Source organism: Patagioenas fasciata, chromosome 3, assembly GCF_037038585.1.
Source record: "Patagioenas fasciata isolate bPatFas1 chromosome 3, bPatFas1.hap1, whole genome shotgun sequence".
NCBI lineage: Eukaryota > Metazoa > Chordata > Aves > Columbiformes > Columbidae > Patagioenas > Patagioenas fasciata.
This window is the reverse complement of record NC_092522.1, coordinates 99,951,887-99,978,644: the sequence shown is the minus strand read 5'-3', so window position 1 is coordinate 99,978,644 and position 26,758 is coordinate 99,951,887. Positions and strand designations below refer to the sequence as shown.

The window sequence follows — 26,758 nt, the reverse complement described above, 5'->3', positions numbered from 1 at the left end:
TGTCATCAAAATCACCTTCTGTGTCCAAACGTAGGGCCTAAAAGATCAAGGAAATCTTTAATTCAAGTACAGCTGGCCCAGCGCTATGTTTTCCATAGCTCTCTTCCCAAAAGACACTTATAAAAATGACAGTAGTTTAATGGTTATTTATTTAGCCACTGTTGGCAACTCATCCTTCAGGAGAATTTAAAATTTATAAAGCTCTTTAGAAAAATAACATCTGCAAAGTGTTACCATAATAATTTCCCAATACTAGGAAGGAAATTATGGTATCTTGAATGCTACACTATTCTTGATGTTATAAAAATGTTCCATTTTCACAATGCAATCAGTCAAATGTGAGCGTATTTAAAGAATATAATTTTCTGCACATTTAAATGATAATAAATAAAGCTAATGAAACTTTCCCTTATACAAAATTTAGAAAAAAAGACAAAAATAATGCCTTATTTTTAAAATAAACATTTTAACAACATTATCAGCTTTCATGAGCTTATTAAAAAATACAAACATATAATGATATGTCACAGCTTCTCAAGTGGTTGAATTTCCAATTTATTACATTAAATGCTAATGTAATAAGATTTTAACATGTTCTAATCATACAAACCAGTAAACAGTGGAGTGGAAAAAGCAGAAGAAAATGGACTGTTACTGGAGAAATTATGGAAAAAGCAAAACTTAAATGGGATCATATCACTTCAGACAATTCGAGAAGGCACATGGAAAACAAGGAGGCGACTGGAGACAGCCAACATGGCTTCACTAAGGGCAAATCATGCCTGACAAATTTGGTGGCCTTCTATAATGGAGTAACAGCACTGGTGGATAAGGGAAGAGCAAATGACATCATCTACCTGGACTTGTGCAAAGCATTTGATAGTGTCCCACACGACATCCTTGTCTCTAAATTGGAGAGACATGGATTTGACGGATCTACCACTCAGTGGATAAGGAATTGGCTGGATGGTCGCACTCACAGAGTTGTGGTCAACAGCTTCATGTCCAAGTAGAGACCAGTGACGAGCGGCATTCCTTAGGCATCAGTACTGGGACCGGTACTGTTTAACATCTTTCTCTGTGACACGGTCAGTAGGATGAAGTGTACCCTCAGCAAGTTTGCCGATGTCACCAAGCTGTGTGGTGGAGTTGATATGCTGGAGGGAAGGGATGCCATCCAGAGGGACCTTGACAGGCTGGAGAGGTGGGCCTGTGCAAACATTATGAAAATCAACAAGGCCAAGTGCATGGGCCTTGTGCACATCAGTTGAAGCGATCCCAAGCACAAACAAAGGATGGGTGTAGAACGGATTGAGAGCAGCCCTGAATAGAAGGACTTGGGGGTGTTGGCTGACAAGAAGCTCAACATGACCCAGTAATGTGCATTAACAACCCAGAAAGCCAACTGTGTCCTGGGCTGCATCAAAAGAAAGATGACCAGCAGGTCAAGGAAGGTGATTCTCCTCTCACTCTGCAGAGGTGCCACCAGCATCCAGCTCTGGGGCCCCCAACATAAGAAGGACATGGACCTGTTGGAGCAAGTTCAATGGAGGGCCACAAAGATGATCAGCGGGCTGGAGAACCTTTCCTATGGAGACAGGCTGAGAGAGCTGAGGTTGTTCAGCCTGGAGAAGAGGAGGAGACCTTATAGCAGCCTTCCAGTATCTAAAAGCAGCCTACAGGAAAGCTGGAGAGGGACTTTTTACAATGCTTTGTAATGGCTTGAAACTGAAAGAGGGTAGATTTAAATTAGATATAAGGAAGAAATTCTTCACCATGAAGGATTGTTCTAAACTCTAATGACAGGCAATTATACTTGAGGACTAAATGGCAATCTAGCCATACCACTCACTAAGCTCAAAATGTCCTGATATATTCTTAATGGCAGGATTGAATTGGACTTTAAAACACCTGAACTTAGGTGTCTACACATTTATGTCTACAGGTGTGCTAGGTATCCCAATACATTCAATTTATATATTCACAATGTCTTAAGGTTCCCTAAACACCCGTGCCTTTTTTGGCAGCTGGAGGCAAGGTAGGATATTATAGGGCATCTTAAAGAGCTTCAGCAATGAAAGATGGTCAGCTGAATCAAGCCATTTCACAGCATGGTCAGCAATGTCCAAAAGCATCTGAGTAGTGAGGGCACAAGTCAAACAGCTAATTACAGACACCTAGTGCCTTTGAGACGCATCCCACTTGATTTCCAGATATCACGCCAGAGGACACAGGTCTCCCATAAATCCTTTTTGATATCTACCAACCCTGTAAGCTGTCTCAACTACCTTAGGGCACCTTACATGGCACAAGACAATTGTGCTTAGATAACTGATTCAAATTCTAATTATTAAAAAAAGAGCAAGGAGACAAAGAGACAATTCTCCATCTCTAGTTGATACCTCTCTGTATAGCCAACAGCCAGCTGGCTTAGGAGCTTAACTTTCTGTCTTCTTCATACTATTCAGGCAAAACTGAGACAAGGCAGGGCCAAGGAACTTGTCTATCCTCTCCTCTTTCCCCAATAAATTCTTCGTGTAAGCTGTTTCGCTTTATATGAAGCCAACATATAGTTTGATTCAAATTATGTTTCCATGCTTTTAAAAATTCAGCTGTGATCAGCTGTAGATTCTGTTAAATCTTTTTCCTAATCCCAGTGTTCCACATGATATACCTTCATCACTTACCTTGCTCTCCCATTTCTCACATACTAACACCTATATTTAATCTCATCTTAAGTACTCGCATTAAAAGTAAACCCTAAAGCCACATACAGTTCCTTTCCAGATGCTGCTGTTGAATTATTTCCCTATGGGTTTCACCTAACATTCCACCAACGTCCTCTGGCGCTTCAGTCCACACATCTTTTGCAGTCAAAGCCTTTAAACTTTTTTTTCCAAGAAACTCATAAACTAACACTTCTATTCCCATACAAAACAGCTAACATCTGTGGACAAAAAAAACAGCCAAACAAAGAAGAAATGTCTACCCAGCACAGTTTTCTAACCAATGTACCTTTTAGCAGTTTTTGCATGCAATAAATCTGGTTTTGGTTGTGGTTTTTTGCTGTTGTTGTTTTTTACCATAAGAGCTGTTGAGAATCACTCTCACAAATACATTTAATCCAAATAACAAATTCAAATTTAATACAGCTTGAGTAACTTACATTCCTTTACACCAAGCTATAAATTAAATCTCCATTTAACAAAGGAATTATCTAAAAATAATCAGCTACAATATTCTGACAGTTAGTATAATTTCCTTCTTATAACCTGAAGCATCTTTTTCATCTTTTTCAACATTAAAATTTTGTCCCAAACTATGATCAAAATCTGTGTCATCAACTATTATGTCTAACCCGGTAAAAGTCTGAAGTGTCATGAGCTGATTGCTTCCAACTCTAATATTTTAAGATTGAAAAGCAACCCTTAAAACTATCCCCAAAAGCATCTTCCTGAAATGTAAATCATGTGTTTATCAGTCTTCTGATTACTTTAGAGTAAGAGATTGTTTAAAAGACCAGAAAGTCAAAAAAATAAAGTCTCTGATTCATAATCTCATATCTAATAAACTATTATTCATTACAATTGACGTCACTATCAACATATCACAAAATAAAAACACTTTTACTTCTACTGCACTACTTAGTTTTACTGTGTGTGCACCATTTTGACACTTCTGCCCCAAAAGGTCTATATAAGTGCACATTAATACTGCAGTAATTAAATATTTCTCTTTTGCTGAAAAGCAAAAATGCTGAATTAATTTTACTGGTATTTAGCACAGTATGAAAGCCTGATTTTGATCATGGAGTTACAGGTCTCATATTACATTCTTTTATCTCAGAAATTCCAGACCAGCCAATAAAGCAACTTTTCTCAGTTTCAATATCCTGATGAGTTTTTCTATGTGACAGAAGATGGATGGATTAGATAGTCAAGAGAACCTTCTCTTATAAATTTGTGTTTGATGGCTTTTTATTCCCATTCTAAAAATTAACATTTTTCTGTTCAGTTTTTCTGAGGTTCAGTTAATTGATGAGCCTTACTGACCACATAGTACTCCATTACAATATATGTCAAGGTCTGCATATGCATTACAATGTGCATTGGCACACATTGTAAGGTGGTACACATTCCTCGGCAAATGCACAATACCATACACCATATTTAATACACATATCTCTTTCATACTTCATCTATTTTGTTAAATATATGTTCGGGGGAAAAGAAGAATGCTGAAGAAAATATTTCACCTGTGTTAAATGAATAAAAGAGCTAAACAATAGAAAAGAGTTAACACAGCCTGAAGTACTAAATAACTACTTCTCTACAGTCCCCCACAGTTTCTTTAAACATAACTCCTTCCACATTTGACACATCAAAGGATCTCAATAACCTTCAATTCCTAACATTTCAGAGAATCATTACCTTGGTTAAACGCCTCAAATATTTATGTTGTGAAAGAGCACAGCCTGACAAGGGCTCATTTCAGCTTTATCTCTGGACCGTACTGGTGCTGAACCAGTTTCCCATTGTGTGATATTCACATAGAAACTGAAATTCAAGCACACACTTTCACAAACACATGAATCTTCCAACTCAGGTGCTGCAAGAATTGGAGATACCTTTTTGCTCTGAAACATCAAGAGGTCCTGTCATTAAAACTGAGAGAAAATAGGTGTAACTTCATCCTAGGTACCCAGCATTTCACCTTTAAGCCAAGTCTAAGTGAAAAAAAAAAAAAAAAAACAACTTGCTATCCAAGCTACTTTACATATGACTGTTACTACTAGTTATTAGTCACTTCATCAGACAGTTCAAAGATACAAAATTTGATTAATTAGGAGCAGTAAATGTTTGCTCTATGAAAACTTCCATGCCTGACTAACTCGCAAGTCTTACAGTTGTCTTATAAGGCACTTGTGAGATTTCCTTACCCAAACTAGAAACTAGAGTATCCACAAATAGTAAATAAAATACTTATTAAAACCTGAGACAAAGAATATTGCCATTTATTTCAGTAGGAATTAAATTTGGATCTAGTTAATCTTAGACAAGTCACTTATCTTCGCTCTTAGTCAAGGCAATGAGCAAATTAATTAAGAAGAATGACTGCAAGATGTATGAATTTTAAAATGATGATTTGACACATGGGGTGTCTGAAATTAATCTTTTTCCTTGAGCTGGCAAGACAGGAAATGAACATCACTGTGCCCATATGTAGTCTTTGAAGGAGGTGGAGGTGGGACAAGTCAAAAATGGGATCTCATCAAAAAACAGATGTTGGGTCTGAGTAGAAATTTCCTGTGCGTTTGTTTAATTCCCAAATTTGCAGAGTGAGATCTGTAAAATCCTTTACAGCATTTCCATCTGTATTATAAAGTTCTAGACCCACATAATAATCCCAATATAACATAAATCTGCATCAACTAAAAAACTCTTGTTATCTTTCCACTATTTACAATCCAACGGCACAAAAGAACCTAAAGTTGGTGTCTCCATTTAGGTCAAAATTACACTCTACTAACTTCTAAAACCCTGTTTAGCACTGTTACCCAAACAAGTACTTAGCCTATTCAGACTTTCTTCAACATGTTATCCACCCATGTTCTTGAGCTCTTATTCTGCCAGCATAAAGACTACTTGGTTGAAAAAAACAGCACGAGTCTACTGACTGGATCTTCTAAAGGGGAAACTCCTCTTGACTTCAAAGAAAATTTTTGAAAGAGCTCAGCATTGAACTCTCTCACTTTGGTTAAATTTGGTGGGAGTGTACTTTTGTGTTTTATTTACTAACATTCAGTGTCAGCATGTATAAAATGTCATCTATCATTTCCAAAGTCATCAAGAAAAGATACAGCATGCTGATATGAACTTAATAGTTTATAACTTAATTCTAAATTGCAGTTAAAGGAATACTTTCTACTTCATTCTTCTATTTATTTTATCTTTGGAATAACTTTGTAGCTTTACATCTTATGAATATTAAGAAAATAAACGCTGGTTGTTAATATGCAACAGAACAAAAAAAGTCCCATTGGAAGCTCAGGATGAAAACACAGAATGAGATAAGAACAGCAGGTAAAGGAGGGAGACATAAAAAAAAAGGATATCAGACCTTGGCCCTATGCAATTAATAAACTTTCTCTATATTGGTTTTAATAATTATCTTTAAATAATGTAATCATTTTAAAAAATCAAGAAACAAGAACTCTGCAATATAAACTTGAGGACATCTAGCTTCTTTTTTCTCTATTAAAACCATACTTTATAAGCAATTTTCAGCAGATTAAAAAAAAACCTGAACGTACAGTATGATGCTGACACACACCTGTGGGACAAGATGTCATCCAGAGGGACCTGGACAAGCTTGACAAATGGACCCATGCAAACCTCATGAGGTTCAACAAGGCCAAATGCAAGGTCCTGTACATGGTCAGGGTAATCTCCAGTATCAATACAGGCTGGAGGATGAAGGGACCGAGAGCAGCCCTGTGGAGAGAGACTTGAGGGTACTGGTAGATTAAAGATTGGACATGAGCCTACAATGTGCGCTTGCAGCCCAGAAGGCAAATAATATCCTGGGCTACATTAAAAGAAGCATGTCCAACAGGTTGAGGGAGATGATTTTGCCCCTCTGATCTGCTCTGATGAGACCCCACCTGCATTTCTGCATCCAGCTCTGGAACCCTCAGCACAGGAAAGCCATGGACGTGTTGGACAGGGTACAGAGGAGGCCATCAAGATGATCAGAGGGCTAGGACACCTCTCCTGTGAGGACAGGTTGATAGAGCTGGGGTTGTTCAGCCTGGAGAAGAGAAGGCTCTGGGGAGACCTTATTGCGGCCTTTCAGTACTTAAAAAGGGCCTATGAGAAAGATGAGGGCAAACTCTTAAGTAGGGCCTGTTGCGATATGACACAGGGTAATGGTTTTAAACTAAAGGAGGGGAGATTCAGGCTAGACATGAGGAATAATTTTTTTACAATGAGGGTGGTAAAACACTGAGAGATTGCTCAGAGAGATGGTAGATGCCCCATCCCTGGAAACATTCAAGGCCAGGCTGGACAGGGCTCTGAGCAACCTGATCTAGTTGAAGATGTCTCTGCTCATGGCAGGAGGATTGGACTAGATGAGCTTTCAAGGTCCCTTCAGACCCAAACTATTCTATGATTCTATGTATTTCTTGAATATTGTAGCTGTCATAATAAACACATTTGCTATACTGTTGATAGCAAATTTTTATAGTATTTCTTAAAATAAATAAATTAAATAAAAAAAGAAAATAACCTAAATCATTATTTAAGGAGAGTCTGCAACATGAATTTGTTCCTGGAATATATAATTACATGGAGATTAAAAGAATATGAAATATAGGAGTTTTCAAATCAGTTGCTCCAAAGTGTAGCTAAACAATCAATATTAAACAGACAGGCCTTCTCCTCCCAGGTAGCATAATACCATATACCTCATTTTTTATGCTGTAATTTGAAACAAGAATCAACCATCAAATATAAGAAGTGGTTAAGACAAATACACATAATTGTCATATTGACTGTGGTTTTTATTGTTATTCTGGAGTTACGTTAAAAATACATTTGAGATTCTCCTAGCATACGTTTAAATCACTATATTATATTGCAAAGTCTAAACTAGCAAATTAAAACTGCAAAAGATACTTGTGTAGATCTCTTGATCCCAAGGTGTGAGACAGTGAGGAGATGAGAGGATCTTATGCTATGTGTTTTAGGTCTGGATATTTAGGCATGTAGCATATAAACCATTGCAGCCTAGGCACTGAAACAGAAGTTAGCTGTCTAAATCAGAGGATCCAAGATTTTTTTCGTTATTATACATATTTAGCATGTAGAATTTGTGTTCCTCTCCAGTTATAAAACTGACAATAATGCACGCTGTGCTTTCCAATGATAATGTACTCAACAACTGTTAATAATTCTGGATATTGCATCCCACGTGACAGCCTAAATCTGTGACAGAAATCCTACAAGATAACATAGCACACATTAGCATCATTTAGATAGATTTATGCCTCCTAGGATCACAGTCACAGCCAGCAGAGCAAGAGACTAGAGTTTTATTTTTGCTTTGTTTGTGGTAGATGTAGGCAGCCCTCACCAAACCATGTAACTCTTAATATACTCCTAAGATACTATACCTCTTAGGGCAAACTAACTAGTGGTACATTAAAACACAACAGTCTAAAACAAAGATGCTTATTACTTAGCTATGTTTAGCCATTGTTGTCTTGTAGAGTAGGATGCACTGACTTGAAGTGGCAGAAGATGAATATTCACACTGAAGCTGAGGCTCTGACCTTAATTAATTCTATTTTTCAAAAGTATTGTAAGCCAGACAATGTAATTAAATATGTATTTAAAATTTTCTCTATTTTACATCACTTAAATAGCTAGTCCTCTATTTCTTGTTACATAAACTTTAAAATCTCTTAAGAATCCAATCTTTTTCACTACTATGGAAACCACATCAGATAATCCTTTTTCTATACCTAAATCATATAGGTTATTCATCCTCATTATTTTGATTGGAAAGGTGTTCCGGAATGTCTCCACTTGATACCTAGCTTTTAAATTTCTACTCTGTATTTAATACATAGACGTATTTTAAGTACTTGTTTATGTGTGGTAACATATTTCTTTATTTTAAGTAGTTCTTTCCTTTTCTTCCCTCCCTGCCTGTCCATCCCCCAGATCTTAATACTAGATATCAAACAAATCCAAGTCATTTTACATTTCATCTCCATTTTTGTGATCATTCCAGTGGTGCAAGACCTAGCTTGTCCAGCTGGAATTCAATTTCTTGAACATGACTAGCCAAAATTGAACAAGCTTCAGATACAGTCTTTCGCAATGGCACTACATTTCCCTGTTTGACTGGAAATACTTGATCTGATATATTTGAGGACTTGATTCTTTTAACAGCTGTACTGTATTGGCAGCTCATAGTCCTCCTATGATTTGTGAGTATTCCAAGGTTCTTCTCTTCTTCAATTGCTTCTAACTGATAATGTCACAGTTTCTAGTTCAGGTTATTAGTCTCAAGGTACCTAATCATTCCGTATCCTTGAATTTCATCCCAGTCTACTACACCACTTCTTTAGCCATTCAGCTCTTCCCTGCTCTGTCCTTAGCATATTCCTAATGCATTAACGCTCCCTTCTAACTTACATGAAAACAGAGCATTAAGTCTGTAGGATGAAACCAACATCAGTTGCTCTCAGACCATTTCACCCTCCAGCCAGAAGGTTCCTGCTAAGTTAGAGGACAATCATGAGCAGTGGATGAACAACCAGCCTCCCTCGCTGTTGCTCAGCCTGAGCTTTTTACAAAACAGAACACAAAGTACACTACAAACTCCAGTCAAGTGCTATGAGTCACCATCAGCTGCAAACTTGATCACTGCAGAAATCTCCCTAACACTGCAACATCTACTGTCATCTCCTTTCCAGGTAGATCCTATTATTTTTCTGAGATAAATACATGTCCTCACCAATTTCTCATGTAGCTATAGCTCCTATTTAATAAAATTCATCAGACCTTTAACATTAAACTCATCAGACCTGTTAATAAAAACAGTATACACTGAGGTAATGCTAAGAGAATGAATCAGAATGAGGATCCACAAAATCACAGAGTGTTAGGGATTGGAAGGGACCTCAAAAGATCACCTAGTCCAATCCCCCTGCCAGAGCAGGAACATCCCCTTGTATGAAACATATAAAACAGTACTTCTGAAGCAAACAAAATTAAGAAATTAAGAAAATGGAATAAAATGAAGATACTGCAACAGTAATGCAGTGTCCCATCGACTACTCAGGTGTTCAATAGTTTTTTTACATAATACAGACTAGTCTAAATAAGAGTGAAGCAGATATTAGTAAATTCTACTAAGAGATAGCAGAAAATTATATTTACTTTCTGTCTAGCAATTAGCACAATTACTTTTTGCTTTTTACTTCTCCTTTTCAATAAATTTGCTCCTCAAGCAACTTTATGTTATAAAGTCAAACGCAGTTGTTAACATGCTACAAAATTGTTGACTAAATGAACGAGGAAAATTAAGGGGAAATAAAGACTACCACATCCCACTACTCACTTAAAGACCTATTATTTTGCCTCTGATACAGCTTCAAGTGGTTAAACCTGGACCTTTACAAATAAATCAGCACAGCATATAATCAAATTTTTATATATTTGGGATTTTTTTACACAAAACTGAATGATTTTAGTTTCACAAGAGCCCCAGTAGCAACACTCTAATAACACCTACCTTTTACTGTGTGTTTAAAGAAAAATACTGAAAAACTCCTGAAAAGATTTCAGCAAGAAAATCAACACCTTATTTTCCTCAGCCATGAAAGCACTAAATTATTTCTGGAAAACTGTTCCTTCACCTTAAGCCCCTTCCCCTTACTTTATTTCTCGGTGTACCCACATAAACGTTATTACTGTGGTGCTCCCATAACTGTCTTGCATACCTTAGTCAAAACAAACAAACAAAAAACACTTTTAATAATGACCACTCAAGTTAGTATTGTTTCTAGATCCCAGGAAGAGGAACATGTTTTTTCTTGAACAGGATTCCTACAGAATGCACTCACGCATAAGGAAAACCTTTATGGGTTAAGTATCCACATCAGAATAATGGAAATCTGAAGAGATTCATGTAAGTAAAGGAAATAATTTTAAAAATCTCATAAAAACCACAGTGAGCCAGTGCAGAAACAAATGTTAAAACATCAACAGTGACCAATTCTGGACTTATTCGTGTCAATGGGCTCAGCAGACTGTGCAGCTTACAATCACATCAGTGTGCACAGAGAGGACAAGCAGCAAATTCTCATGTTTGCTGTTTACTGAGGAAGACATCTTTCTGTATCCTTGGAGGAAGAAAAGTGCTGATGAAAATGAATGAAGAGTACTGCAAAAACGAAGCAAAAGTTATAGGCATTCATTACAATAAAGAAACCCTTATTTTTTGATTTATGATTCCTGGCAATATATTATAGTATTTGACTTCACACCATCACTGTTGCAAAAGCCCTTGAACCTTGCAGATGCCTTGTCTGACAGGGGGCAGGGACTGACACAATCAAGTGGAATATCAAGGTATTTCAAAGGAATTTTTGAAAAACATTCACATCTTTTGAAAGAAAATTACGCACCAAAATGTAGCAAGAGCACATGGAGAGGATTATAGTGCTTTGCTTCATGGCTAATACATAAAAGTCCTTTTATTCTACTGCACTTATTTTTACAGTAAGAAAACATTTTTCCACTTTTAAGCAAACAACTATTTTTTTTCCAAAATTCAGTATTGGATAGACACTATTCTCAGGGAATTGTGAAGCTGGAAGTTGTATAGAGCTCACCTATACAAAGCTCTGTGCTCTCAACAGTATTACTTTGGGTATTCCATATATATAGGTTTTGAAATATCAAGCTCAGATCATCTGAAGCAAAATTAAAATGCTGCCAGCTTTCATGGCACTCAGAACATTGTATTTTTCACAATCTCCCCAGCCCTGAAGTTACAGTGCTACCTAATAATTAAATTTCACTTTCAGATGGGGAAAAAAAATGGACGATGTACCCCTGGTATATCTGAAAGGTGTAGAAAACAGAAGAAAGATGCAATGAACAAGAAATACATTCTTTTTAAGACATGATTTTTAAATCAGTTTTGCTCTAGGCTTGGCTCCTGTTTTTTAATGGTTGAAGCACCAATTGATTCCTGGAGTTTGACTTGGAATGAATGTCAGTTGAGACACAATATGGCCTAACAATAAGCGTGTGCTTATAGTAATGTCATGCTCAGAATTATTTCCTTCTTTGAGTACTTCATATTGACATCTTCCTCCAACGTCCTTCCAGATGTATGCAGCTTCTCCCTAAAAAGTAGACTCCACTTTCCTTCAATTATTTCCTTCCAAAGCCAGGATTAGCACAGTCATGGCCTACGGTCCTCATCTGGCCATCTGCCCACCTACCTCCTCATCTAAGGTCCTCTCCAACTCCCCACTATCTCCAGCCACTCTCCAGACGTGTTGGTAGCTGACAGATGGGAGGGTGAGCAACCATCCTCCCTCCTCCCTCCATGAGGATCTCACTGGTAGTCGGAGCACCCCAGGCCTGACACAGGCACAGCTGTTCCCGAGGAGCTGAGGGCTCTCCTTCTGCACCCTCAGGGCTCTAACGACCTTCCACCCAACAGCGGATGGGCTCACCACACTCCAGCCTGAGAAACACAAACTCTAGGGTGCAAGTGCAACACTTCAGCCTCGCCAAAATATGTGTCACCCTACAATGTTACGACTTTTCGCACAGTGGATTATAAGAGGTGAGGGAGACATAGATGAGTGGATTTCTTTAACACTGCCTCGTCCCTGCCCCAGCGGCACTGGAGATGCACACCTGTGTGCACTACCAGTCAGAGAGTTTATTAATAAAACCAGCCGCCTCCTCACATACTGCCCACGAAAGTCGAAGCAGCGTGTGGGGATAAGAGAGCCCATTACCCTCGGCGGCGGGCCAGGCGCAGGCAGGGGGCAGCAGGGAGGCGGGGGAAGTGCGTGAGGGGCGGGGGGCGGTGGCGGGGCGCCCAGGCCCGATGGGCCCAGGCCTCCCCCTGGCGGCGGCCGCGCCTCGCAGGCCCAGGACCATCCCAACCCTTCATCCCCGCCCTTAGATACCTGCCCGGGGTGCGGAGCCGCAGGCGGCGGCACAGCCGGGTCTCCGATCCACAGCTGCTCCTTGAGGAGGTGCTGGTAGCTGAGGCAGTGCTTCAGCGCCGACGGCACCGTGCCCATGGCGCGGCGGCGGGGCGCTCTCCCGGCAGCCAGCCGCAAGGTCGCCGCAGCCTCCCGGCCCGCGGGGCCCCGCGCCCGCCGCTGCCACTGGCTGCAGCCCGGCCCCGAGCAGCGCCTGCGATTGGCGGAGCTGCGGAGCCCGGCGTGCCGGCATCCCACATCCCCGCCCGCGACTGCTGCGGCAACCGCCGACTCAGCCCGCCGGGCCGACAAGCGCCTCCAGCCGCCGCCGCTCCTCACGTCCCGCTCCTCACCTTCCTGGGCGCTGAGGGCTCCCGCAGGGAAGCCCCGGCAGTGGCTGCCCGCTGTGGTGCGGGCTTGGCCAGCGCCACCACAGCCCGTCACCGCGGGCGGCGGGAGAGACCCCTGAGGAGTCTCGGGGACCCGGCGGGCCTGCAGCTCGGGGTGGGGGCACAAGCGTGGGGCGGCCAGCTCTCCAGTCCTCCTGACACTCACGCACCCGGAGGAAATGGCAGCCACCATGGGCTTTCAATGCTTTTGGCAGGAGACTTGAGGGGAGAGGAGCGAGGAGAAGGGACGGGGCTGCCTGGAGACCAAGCCCGCTTGCCCTGTTAGGGATCCGGGCCTGTGCAAACGGTGTGGAACAAACCCCATCCTGCTGACTCGGCCGTTCAGGTGGCAGGAGATCTTTGACAGGAGGTTTTATGTGCACGCTTGCATTTATGCTTTTCATTTGGGTAGCAGAAACTTCGAACAAACCAAATGGAATACTTTTCAGGTTTTAACAGCTCTCTCAGAAGCAACAGGTTATATTTTGTCATCTCCTTCAGCATACAGTGTGTCAGCCAACTTTCCAAACTACTTTTCCAAATTGCTCTCAAGTATGCATTGGAAATTGTTTCTGGCTCATTCCTTTTCCGGGGTATCAGTGATTTTTTTGTTAAATTCACTAACCTTTCCCTTGGTCATTTTCTGCAAAAGATTTATCAGGTTTACAGCCAAGTCTCTGTTTCAGTCGTTCACTGATAGACATGATGCTCTTGAAACACTATCTTTTTCTTTTGCTGTTTTGCATTTCAAGCTTGCTGTTCCATGCATCCAAACCCCTCCATGTTTCTGAGTGCCATTGTAGGCCAAAACTGGATGCTGATTGAATGGCTGGGAAATGTTTGTTTTTCAGGGATGACAGTTTTTCAGAAATAAAGTATTTAAAATACAATCTTAAAATGTATTTTTAAATATCGCTAGTGGGCATCTCTGAGATTTCAGTCTGGCCACAGAAAGGTGCAAGGGGGTTTCTCTGCTGACTGCGATCTGAGGCAGTTAGTGTCTTTTCTTCCTTCTTCCAGTAAAATATTTGTGAATTCAAAAGTCTTAGATTTTCACAGCTCAAAATTCTGCTAAGTTTCCCTTAAATTTTGACTTTGAGTAGTTGCTTTGGTCTTGTAACCTGCATAGCTAGAGATAAAATGTACAAAGGCTGGTCATAAAATTTAGCCTTTTTCTTTTGCCTCCCAGTGAGAGGCAGTTAATCTATGGTGTGGTACATCTGAAGAGAAAAGCACTTTATTGAGGTAAATAATTTTGTTTGGCACTTATCATAGTGAGTTTGAAATAGGCTGAAAAATGCAACAGTGTGGAAATTAGAGTATTCCTGTGTATAAAGTATACTTCTCCTAACTACCTGACCTGTTCTCAAGTTGCTCCAATACCAAAGTCAAACTTCATATTCCCTTTAGTCATCTTTCTCACAAATACCTCCAAAAATAGGTTCATTGTAACACTCTCTAGGTACTTTAGACATCAAACTGCTACTTTCTCTGCATTCAATCCCTCCTAACAGCATTGCTTCTTTGTCTGTCACTGTTGTTATAATTATAAAGGATTCTGCCAGAATTAAATACCATTTTTGTAGGGTTTGAAGCTTCAGCATATTCATCCAGCCTTAGTTCACTGTGACAATTTTCTGACACAAACCTGCTTTAAGACTCAGAGTGCCACTGAATATGCTGAAAAGGTGCATCTTTTTGTGAAACTCCAGTGTTGTTGGGCAGAGAAAGAAAATACATCATTATAAAGTAATCCCAAATAAACTGGATTCTTTTGTAACAGTTTCTCATTGTGTTTTATTTTGTACCTCTCATTCTCCCTGAAATCAGAATTTGTAGTACACCCTTGCCAGTTTAGCACTGAATTTATCAAGCAGTGCTTATATTAATAATTCCAATATGTGCAGTTGTTTCAAAATCAAAACACATATAAATAAAACACAGTAAGCTGAAACTCTCATGTTTCATGGGAGAAAGATGTGATAATATATCTACCAAAAAAGCACAATGTGTCAAAAGTTTTAGAACTAAACCAAACTGTTATTCCTTAACAAGAGTTCATGTGGGCACAGTGTGACAACCGCTCCGAGAAGAGCGTCTCTCAGGCATGTGTAACCATACTGATACTGCTCCTTGCTTGCAGGGGCTACAAAACTTCACCCCCCTTTGTGAGTTAATGTGAAGGTAGATATGGTACAATATGCGGTTTAACCTTGTCTGCTTTCAGTGGTAGTACCAGTATATTTGCTGATAGAAACATTTGCAAAGTCATGTAAAGAATAATGGAGACTTCTGGCAGATCTTTCTCTAACAGCACATGGGCCTCTTGTGGTCTGGACCTTTATATGCCCTGTGCTGTTCCTTACTTTGATTCTGCATATTTTTTTTCAACAATGGCATTTTGGAACAACTTCAGTTTACTAGAACACATGGAAGGACTCAGATGTGTTTAGTGCTATGTCAGGATAGTGAACAGATATTGCACATGACTGGCTTTTGGCTTTCTATCTGTCTCTTAAAACTGCTTATCATTCTCATACTCCACTGAATTTATCATTGGCATTGGCTCACACTGCGTTCTGGTCAGAGGTTTAAAAATGTTTATTAAAAGGAATGCTTTTTGCTAAAATAAATAATCTCTCATAAAAGTCATGCCACCAAGCCTACCAGATGAGGAGAACAGGCAGATTTATGCAATATGCAGAGAAACTTCAAGTATTACCAAGGGAGATGTTTTTGTTCTCCTTATTGTTCCCATGCAGTTACACAGGTAGTTGGCAGTCAGATCATCAGGACTGGAAACATCAAGCTGCTGGGTTTCTGCAGTGTGACACAGAACCTTGGCCAAGAAGGGTATGGTAAAAAATAGGTTGATTGTTTACAAGCATCTAAAAGAAAATAAGAAAGTTGTTTCAAGAGTGATTTGATGACAGCGAGAAGGACAGAATCAGAAGCAAGGGAGCTATTCATATTGCTGATAATCGTGAGTGCCAAACTGGCAAGCAGCCAAGATGCCTACCAGGCAGGGATCAAAGACACATATGGTGAGTCTCAAACAACAAATAAGCCATAGAATTCTGGCAAGCGTTGCAGGAATAATGTGCTCCAGGCCTGACAAAGAAGATGAGGACTAAAGAAAAAACAATGGGGCTACCAACAGTGAATCATACCTCAGGGAAAGCAAAGCTTTCATCATTTCAGTTTTATTGGATAAAAATGCAGATAACTTCTCACATATGGTAGGTCTGGTTGATCTAAATTGATGGGAAGTGTAACACAATGTTAAAAAAGATTCTTTACAGTTGTGGCAGTAAATCAGTGTTCCATTAGCAGCAGCAGCATCATTCAGAGACGGCATTCTTCAGAGAGTTAGTAATAGTTTTACTTTGCCAAAGTAAGAGTACACCCCAGGTGATAGACACCTGGCATTTGAAACAGACACAATCAAGAAAAAAGTCCAAGTTACATCTTGCCAGATGTTAGATCCTGTTCTTTTCTGTTCTTTTACTAATTCAGTCAGATGGGAGGTTTATTCCAACTAGCTCACAAAGTAAAACACACAAACAAAAAACCTGAAACACTTCTATTCTCATATTACTAGACAGCATTAAATAGGAAAAGAAGGAAATTCTGTGAGCTTAGACATAGTTTCATAATCACAACTGTTATACACCTATACACAGAGTCGTAAAAGAAAGGGATGTATCACAAGCTATGATTTTTATATTTCTAAAGGGCACCGCCTTTCACACTGGTAAGAGTGGTACTCAGCAGCCCTCTGAGTGACCTCCAAAGTGCCAGCACTACATGGCTACATATAGTTGTTATAAGATGTATAAAGACAGCAGAGAATTGTAGCAGAAAGTGCTTATTTATGAATTAACATTTTCCAGTGTTGATATTTCCATAACTGACAGAAGTGCCGATGAACCAAATGTATCCCTTGTCTGATTCCATCTTTCAGACTGTAACTTCTTCATCTCAGTGGCCTGACCTACCATTCAGCATTATCAATAGAAAAGATGAGCCGATTCCTAAATGGATTTTCAAGGTGCTATTATAATATTTAAGAAAATATTTCCTTTCCAGAGCAAGTATTTTGTCTACTGTCACACAGACTAAGTTTCCATCCCTGTTTTCCACATAAATGCAGTTAGTATCTCTCCCTCCTCTCCACCTGGTCTTTTCTGCCAATAAATACTGATGTGATCTCTTATATGGATTATAAGGTACAATGTGCAGTAACCTCTGATTTCCTTCCTCCCTTTGTGCTACTAAGAGCCAACAATACAGTATTGATTGTCAGTGGGGACAGTTTTCTTGCTCTTCCAACAAGTGACCCCTTTACATCATGTAGTACAAAGAGAAACAATAAATCATCCTTAGGAAATATTTCCTGAATAGGGAGATACTGGGACAGCTTTTCTGCTGTATCCGTTTCTTCTCAAGTAGAGAGCATTTATCAGAGTTTAGGCAAAACTGCACAGAATAACTACCTGGCAAGTGTACCTGCGCTGCATTCTGGGGATAGTGCTTTCTAGACAGAAAAAAAAGAGTTAAAGACCTGCACCTTTTTGTGTTCTCTTAGGGAGAAATTCTTCTGATTTATTGTAAACATGTATTTTAGTATCAAATGGACCATATTCTAATGTATGCATCTGTCTCCCTGCTGACTATAGAGAGCCTAGGGTAACTACTCAGATGTAGATAGATGCATTAGCTACATTTACTCGAATGAGTTCCATGCCAGTTAACATTAGTAGGTCCATTACATTGTCACTGCATTCAACTCTATACCTGTTTTCTACATGTGCTGACAATGAAGGTCTCAAACCAGTATACTTAGCAAACTTGTTGCTGGCTTCAGAGAAAAAGTCACTAAAGAAGCCAGAAGTGGACCGAAAGGGAAGGTGCAGATTAAATGCAATCTACAAATAGAATATATAATCTCATTGTATACTGCAGAAAATGTTTATCTGTTAAAAGTTACCTGGTAATAGCTTTGAGGCAAGTAGATAAAGAAATAACTAGAGAGTGCATCCCTCTGGCAGAGGAGGATACAGTTTCAGCATTAAAGGGAGACAAGAAGATGGAGTGGAACTGAAGTGTTTCTGAGAAGCCCAGATGGCCCAAGGAACTGTGTATTTAGGCAATGAAATCACAAGCAAAATAGAGATTGATTAGTTGCTACCTTGCTTGTTGGTGATTTTATTACAAACCATAGGTTCTAATACACTAATGTCTAATATACTAATATCTAATATGCAATTTTTCTCTTTCAAACTTTTCCAGAAGGTGAAAATTAATTAGTCATTATCTAATAAAATGCAAATATGTTTCTTATCCAAATGTTAGATTTCTCTGTTATTTATGGGTTTATTCTTCTAATTACTAAATTAATGTACAAAAAATATTTCAAAGTCATACCAGGAATAACTGTTTGTTGGGGTTTTTTTTAGGCCTGTGGCATATAACTGTCCCTTAAAAATTACTTGGGGTACTCAGCTGCCGTGCCTCTGGCATTAAATTGCTGCAGAGCAATAGTAATGGTTTAAATTCTAGTATAGTGACCTGACTGTCACTAGAATTCTCTTATTTCTTTTGTCACCAACATTACTTAACCTAGTGCCAAAAATAGATGGAGAAGACGTCTCCCGGTGCAGTATAAACTTGTCTATTTTGGCAAACAAAGACTAAAAAAGGCAGAGATGTTACTGAACAGACAACGCGAAGTTTATGTTTGCACATAAAGAATGTGCTTGCCAAGGTACTCTGCTCATATTTAGTATGTCAGTTTGATGTTTTTCAATTTATTTCATATCATTTTGCCTAAACAACGTATGATTGAAATGCATATCCACAGTAACTGAATGCAGTTATTAAATTATCAACACAAAAAAAAAACCTTTTGGACAATGTGCTACTAAATAATGAAAAATAAATTGAAATAGTGTGTAATGTGGAATAAAAACAAATATCACATGCACCATAATCTGAGATCATAAAATAAATGTGTGCATAATTTATTTCTCCATTTCTGTTCATATTTAACTTCAGAGTGCAGTTTTCAGCTGTGTCCTGTGATGTAAAATCCTCTTTGGTAGCATGCATAAGTTAGGACAAAGGATTGTGGTTTTTGGCTTCAATAGCAAAGACTGAACCAAGCAAATGAATACTGTAACTCTAGAGGAAAGGCTGACATAGGAAATACTGGAATGGTATTGACATTCCAAGATTCCCTATTCAACATAATTAATGGTAGCAACACCACAATAAAGTAAAACACTTGGAAAAACTCTAGGTTTTTTACATCTTACTTCCTGTCTTCATCACTAATACAAGGTGTAATAATGTAAAAACTAATGTGCACTACTGTATGTTCAGTTACAAAAATAAGCACTTTTTTATTGAGTCCACAGCATCTCAAACAAAAATATATCTGTAAGCTTCACCTAGGCGGACGGAAGGACAAAACTGATGATACCTTTAAATTAAAATACTGATGCCATATTGTGAAGCAGAACATATGTTGTTGTTCCATTTAGGGACCCACACTGTTGATTAAGCCATATTCTATGATGGAGAACAATAATTTTCTTTTTCATAACAAGAACGTAATTTGCAGTATCAAGCATTCTGTGCTACCTTGAATGATTTATTTCCCAAATTTAAATCACAATTCACCTCCAAAGCAGATGTTTGTATACCAGGACAAGAAGAGGTTTGTTTATGTAGTAGATCTGCAAGTTTTAATATGTATGTGTCAGCTCATAGAATTATGTGACAACACAAGGAATAGCAATTTCATTAAGAAAGTTATCAGTTTTCTTATCTTTCTGGTTGCAAAGCATGGCTTTGAAATGTGATGGTGTGGTCCTAGTACAACAAGGTACTGGTTTGGGCTGAGATTAGATTATTTTTTTTTTCCATAACAACTTTTATAGTGCTGGTTTGGATTTGTGATGAAAACAGTGTTGATAACACACCCATGTTTTAGCTATATTTGACCAGTGCCAAAGCCTTCTCAGTTTCTCAGCATGTCCTCCCAGCAAGGAGACTTGGGGTGGGCAAGAAGTCAAGAGGGGACACAGCCAGGGCAGCTGACCCCAACTGACCAAAGGGCTCTTCTACACCATTTGACATGCTGAGCAATAAAAGCTGGAGGAAAGAAGGAGGAAGGGGCATGACATTCAGGGTTATGGTGTTTGTCTTCCCGAGTAACTGTTACACATGATGGAGCCCTGCTGTCCTGGAAATGACTGTGGGTGGGAAGACGTGAAGAATTCCTTGTTTGGCCTTGCTTGTGCACCCCATTTTTCTTTACCTAGTTAACTGTCTTTATCTCCACCTGAGTTTTCACACTTTTACCCCTGTAATTCTCAGTCGCATCCCACTGGGATGGAGCAAGTGAGTGACTGTGTGGAGCCCAGCTGCCTACCGGGGTTAACCCACAACAAACAGATACAACAGTCTATCTGGATGAGACAGCAGAGAATTAAAACAAGTATGGGTAGCGTTAGTCAAACTTCCTACTTCAGGCATTTAAGTTAGGCGTTGCAGCATTTATGAGCCTTTAGAGAGATTTAGGCTGCCCAAACTGCATTTTTCTGTAGAGTCAGAGGAGAGAGCTCGGTGTCTGCTTCAGCCTCAGGGAGTTATTTGAAGCAGCTTAGCTACAGGCTTGCGTCTCCACTGCAATGAACGAAGGTTCGGTGTCTCTTCTAGGCAGTGCAGTATGGGTACGTGTTGAACAGGTAGCCCCCGAAGTTTGGTCAGCAGGAAACATCAAGCACAGCAGAACAGCCATGAAATTTCTGTCTCAGAGTTTGAGAAGACTTCTGAGTATTGAACCCACATTTCTCATTTCCTAGGAGAGAATCCTAAATGCCAAACCAAATGTTGACACTGGATCACTGTACAGCCAGGAATTTGAGTAATAAGGGTTTAAAAACAATGCATAGAGTACTTCTTTAAGTTCTATAGTAATATATAAGTGTTACAGTTACAGCTTTTCTTTGACTTGTAAGTATTGCTGGCCCACGTGCAAAAGGATGCTTAAAGATCTATCGTTTCTCTTGAGAACAACAGATAAATAGACTTTTGGACTTAAAGCTATTCTGTTTTATTTTTGTAAAAAGTTTTTTTCCTCTCCCACACATAGAGAACTTCCATTAAAAATTTTGGGGTGTTTAATACTATGTTAAGGAACATAATTTGACCCAATGCCTCAATTATTATAAATTAGATTTGTAATTCAGAGCTCAAGGAGAGAGCTACCAAAGATATGAGCTACAGTAGTGCTGACGGAGGTAGTTTGAATTCTTATCCTCCTCTTTCAGTGAGCCTTTTGGGCAGCAGGAGAAAAGGAGGACAGGTCACCATGGGGCACCAGAAGACCCAACAGGAACAGGAGAGGCAGCACTGTAGCCACAGAGGCAGAATGACTGCTCCAGTGCATGACTACCAGAAAGGGAAGCTTTAACTTGCTTTTGCAATTGGTCCCAGGAGACTTCAGCTCTTCCAGCCTCATTAACATCCATTTCCTGCTCCTTGCTGTAGAGTTGTCACCACATATGTTCATGAGACAATGAACTTGTGTTCCCATTGTAAACATGGTGGTGTTTACCCGTGGTAAGTCTGTGTCTGAAGTAGTGACCAGTATATTTAGGTTGCCAGAGCTTTTCCATCACAAAAGTATGTCCAACTGTTTCTAAAAGCACAAATATCTCCATGTCTTGTAGCAAGAACTCAGGGTTTAGCAGCAGGTCAGCCTGTAGTCAGGATCATGCCCTCTGTTGTCCTGGTGAATATCGATTTAATTGCTAAAATGTTGAGAAACATAATTTTCTAGCTGTGTTTTCCTCCTTTATGTTTGCCAGGGGATAACAGCTAAGGGGTTTAATATTCCAGTTGCTCTAAACAGATTTTGCTGTCACATGTTGCTCTAGCATGGGACACAATGCTGAACCTACATCTGGAGCCCACATAACTCAGTTCCTGCCCCTGCTCTACAACAAACACTCTCAAAGAGCAAAACTTAGTGAGACACTAAAGATGAGTTCTGGAATGAAAATAAACCTTCATCCTTTAGAGCTTCAAACAATCTCTAAGTATTAGGGTTTAGGATGAGACCTCCTTAATGAAGAAATGATCCAACAGCTGCCTACTGTAAGGGGTTTTTGCACCTTTGTGAAGAACATCTGGTGCTGGCTACCATCACAGACAGGATGTTACACTTCACAGATTACACATCTGATTCATATGTTTTTTACAGTATGGATAGAAATTTCACAGAATGCTAATTCACAGAATGATAGTTCTAAAGGAATTCAGTTGTACCTGTTCAGTTGTACTTATTTTGTTTCCACTAAAACAAGATTTCTGACAAGAGATCATTCCGCTAACTCATATAAGATGCTAATTTTGAACATATGAAAATCTAACAATACTTGCATGTTTGCCTTGAGCTTGACTGCATCCAGACATAAAATAAAACATAGTTCTTATCCCACTTTATCAAAATTACAAAATATAACAGAAATATGAAGAGGGAAAGGTAATCAGAAAATAATCAGCTTCTAAAAACCTTTTGTTGACAAAAATTATACAAAATAGCCAACCCTGTTTATTTTAGACAGAAACAGTTAGGAAAATGTGGTAGGCAGACTATAGAATCTCTTGGTGTTCTCTGTTTATCTGTGTCATGACTAGATTTTATGAATTAGCATATTAACTATGAAGAAGCAGATACATTGCTGAAAACCTTTCAAGAAAACCAATAAATAATCTTGGTCATAGTTAGATATCTGAGCAAAGAAGTACTAGGGCATTTGAACAGCGATATGGTGCGAAGGGAATAAGATGTTCTCTTCTTAAATGGAAGGGAGATCAAAGTCAGGCTCTAGAAGCAGAGGAATAGGTGGGATCTCCAAAGCAAGAGGTAAAATTCTTACCAAAAGAACAAAATTTTAACACTAATGAAGGCTCCAACCCAGACAAAAATAGTGTATTTTCTGGTAGAAAATGTGAAACAATCAGCTAAATTAAGGAGCAGATTCACTGCATGATGAATAATTCACTACCCTTATTAATCCTCCAGTCTGCCCAGGCAGAATTGGGATCCTTCTGTAGAAGCATAAATGCTCCATGACAAGTGGTTATTATTGTATTATATTTAAAATGTGTTTTATCTGGAATGTATTGTCCTGAATTATTGTGCAGCTGGTACTATATACAGACATAGAATACAAGAATTAATTAAAGCATGAAAGTAATATAAAATTTTTACTGCTAATGGATCTTAGCAGTCTGTATGAATAACACCAATGATTTGGACTTTTCAAAGCACAAGTCACAGTGAGTGAAGTCAACAAGCAGTGAGATGCACATTCAGGATTAACTAGGCATCATTGAATTAGATGGCCTACTATTCTACATATTAAGTAATTCCAACAAAAATGGAGACGTAGAAAAGAAGATGTTTGATAGATATCTTTATGGAAAGAAATCAATATATCTTGCTGACATAGATTGTGCAGCTAGTCTGAGAGAAAAAGGGGAGGGGGCTATAATTGAAAACATATTTCCTGGGGAATTATATCTGAAAAAAGTCATTCAGCTTTTAAAAACAAACTGCAAATTATATTCCCATACCATTAAGAAAGCAAATGATTCCTTTGATTCTTAACACATGTCATCATGACAAATCAGAAAAGTATGACTTTTCAACCGAAGTTAAAATTGAGTATGTCACATTTTGCCTTATAATGTAAGACTAAGGATTAATTTCATAATAGGCAGAACATTTCAAACTGATAAAAATATTCATATTATAGTATATATATAGGCAATTCTTAGCTAGCAGGGATTATTATCTTTGCACAAGATACCATGGAAGCTAAGAGCTTAGCAGAATTCCAGGAAGGACTAGTGTCCATATGCATAAAAAGACAGCTTTAAAAGAAAGGTTAAAAATTGTAACAACTATTTACCCAGGTGACATGAGGTGGAATTAGAGTTCTACTTAGAAGTAGCTTCAATTGTTCATCACTGTTTTCTTGATTTCTTATAATAACCAATGGATTGCAGATCCTGAGACAGCCTACTTACTAGCCAGACCTAACACCTAATGTAGTTGTATCTTGATATGTACTTAAATAGGTACCTTAATGCATACCTCTGATGTGAACAAAACAGATTGTGTGAACCAATATGTGATGTTATGTTTCTAAATGAATATTGATCAGGTCATAGTTTTAAAGGAAGACTTACTGACTCCCTTATATAGTGCCATAACTAAGCCCTTCCATCTCTACCACTGCAAAAGATAAAGCCATATACAAAAGCTGAAAAGACAGTAACCATGATAACTTGATGAACACTTAGTTGTGATTTCACAATAGGTAGCATGTCACCTAGCAAAAGCAACATAGGCGCACAGGGATTATGTCACAAGACAAATTTGATGGATATGTGGTTGTGATGATATCAACTTTCTCCCAAAAAAGGCTGCCTAGTAATAATTACATAAAGAATATCTGGGCAACAAGGGACAGTTGACTTCATACATATATGATCCAAGACTTTGACAGTAGTTCAGCTTTTGTGGGGGGCAGTGGGATAAGCAAGCAGAACATCCTATTCCTGGTGTCACTCAGTTATCTGCAGAAGGAAGAGAGCTGGCTAGCAGCTGGTCATTGACCTGGCTCTCATTCTTAGCCATTACTGGTGCACTGGTCTGTACAGAGATGTGCCATCAAAGTCTATTGCCTTGAATTGTGCTGCCAAAACACAATTGCAGTGCAGAAGGAGTCATCTTGGCCTCAGAAGTAGAATTAGGATTTGCCCCAAGGGAGAAAAAGCACTTTATTTTTCTCATAAAATAAGAAATCCTGAAATCCTGTGTAATGACAAAGTACTTGGCCTTTGTACAGGTGTTGCATGTAGGGTCTGGAGAATGGCAAGTTGCCAGATGTTCACTTTTGCGCTTTTTGCATCCTCACTGATATATTCATAATAGATGGAAAGCTCACTTTTCTATGAAACCTACTACCCTGTCAGCCATACTTCCTTACTTATCACTGTCTTAAGAGCAGTCATAGCATTTAACACAGGAATTTCCTACATGAAACTTCTGCCACAGAAGGCTCAAACGTACCTTACAATGATATCAGTGACACCCCCACACACACACAATCTACACTGGGATTTTACACTGCTGCATATTGCTGAAGTGTTACAATGCTTTGTATGTAGAATCAGTAAAAACAGCAATGTCTCAACTTTGGAAAAAATAAACTGGATGGGAGTCTGTTCTTGAGATGCAAGATTTTAGTAATTGATTTTTATCTATAGGAATATATTCTCAAATGCTAACACTAGAAGTACTACTGTGACTGATGACCTAAGGATATGCACAAGAAGTTTATATGAAGATCCAACATCTTTAGTGGGATTGATCACTATATTAAATATATACATATATATATATATATATATATATATGTACATATATATAATCCCTTGGGCACATTAATCCTTCCTAAGTGCATCAATATTTTGCTACAGAAACAAGGAAGTTGACTAGTTGAGGGATTTGGTGTTTTTATGAGAGAAGGACAAGTCAAGGTTATGCATATTGTTCCGCAGCAGTAAAGTTTCTTCAAAGAATAATTTTGTTAGTGGAATGAGAAGTTTAATGTTAGAAAAAAAAAAAAAAATCTGTTTTGTCTAGTCTTACAATATTATCTGGTAAAACAAACACAAAACTTGGATCCTCTGGAATATGATCCTGTAGATTTCCATGTGTTCCTGTTAATTTAATGCCCTGTATGTAGTTTTACAGCTGGATTCATGAGCTGAAGCTGTTAAATTTAATTTCTAGCAAGCTAAATAGCTTATGGTCTGGTTTTATTATTCATATTTCTGAACCTTAAGCAATAAGACGTTGCCTGTAGGGATGTGTTAAACCAACACATGACTAATCCACCCCACGAGACCATGAGTAAAGGAGGGGCCATATATCCACAGCTGATCCCCAATGACTTTTTCTCATTATTCCTGCAGACAAAATAGTATCATTTTAAAATTAGTACAATAATAAAGAATAAAACTTGGTGACTAACCTGATGAACTGTTTAAAAAATTTAATAAAGCAAAACAAGACTGAAAGATAAAGTGGACTGCAAGGAATCATCTTGGTATCATTCCTCACCTTCGACAGACTCACCTGCTGTGAGTGAGATAAAGGACATTTCCCACCGAGATGTGAACTTTTTAGACCCCGATCTGAAAGTCACAGAGTGTGGAAACTAGTTGAGGTGGGCCTTGCTCTCCAAATGGAATCTATTTTAAATCGTTCTGGAACTTTGCAGACATATACCGTTTTGGATGCGTATATTAATCTTAATGATAAAGTATATTTTCTTAAATGAAGCACCAGCCTTCCTTTAAAGCAAGCATTGTCTTTTATATTTAAACTACACTTATGTATTCCTCAGCAAAGTACCAGTTATGCATATTTTCCTTGTGAAAAATGACAGGCAAAGTGCAGTTCTGTTATTTGATGTATGATTTATGCTCCAAATTACAACTGCTTTCAATTTGATCCATTTTGTTTAGG

The 26,758-nt window shown here is 38.7% G+C and overlaps 1 protein-coding gene across 3 annotated transcripts in view; it reads right to left on the bottom strand.

Annotated features, from left to right (window-relative positions):
• HMGCLL1 (3-hydroxy-3-methylglutaryl-CoA lyase like 1) overlaps window positions 1–13,123 on the bottom strand; it is an 85,384-nt gene extending 72,261 nt beyond the window's left edge. The window contains exon 1 of one of the 3 annotated variants that reach the window (XM_065835515.2): window positions 13,102–13,123. Coding sequence is in view for 2 of the 3 variants with exons in the window: in XM_071806975.1 (XP_071663076.1) it covers window positions 12,731–12,847 (117 nt within the window). In the remaining variant the exon portion in view is untranslated. Of the gene's footprint in view, window positions 1–12,730; window positions 12,980–13,101 lie in introns of those variants that run through there. The other 2 variants (XM_071806975.1, XM_065835512.2) reach the window with 2 other exon arrangements.
• Between the last annotated feature and the right edge of the window lie 13,635 nt (window positions 13,124–26,758).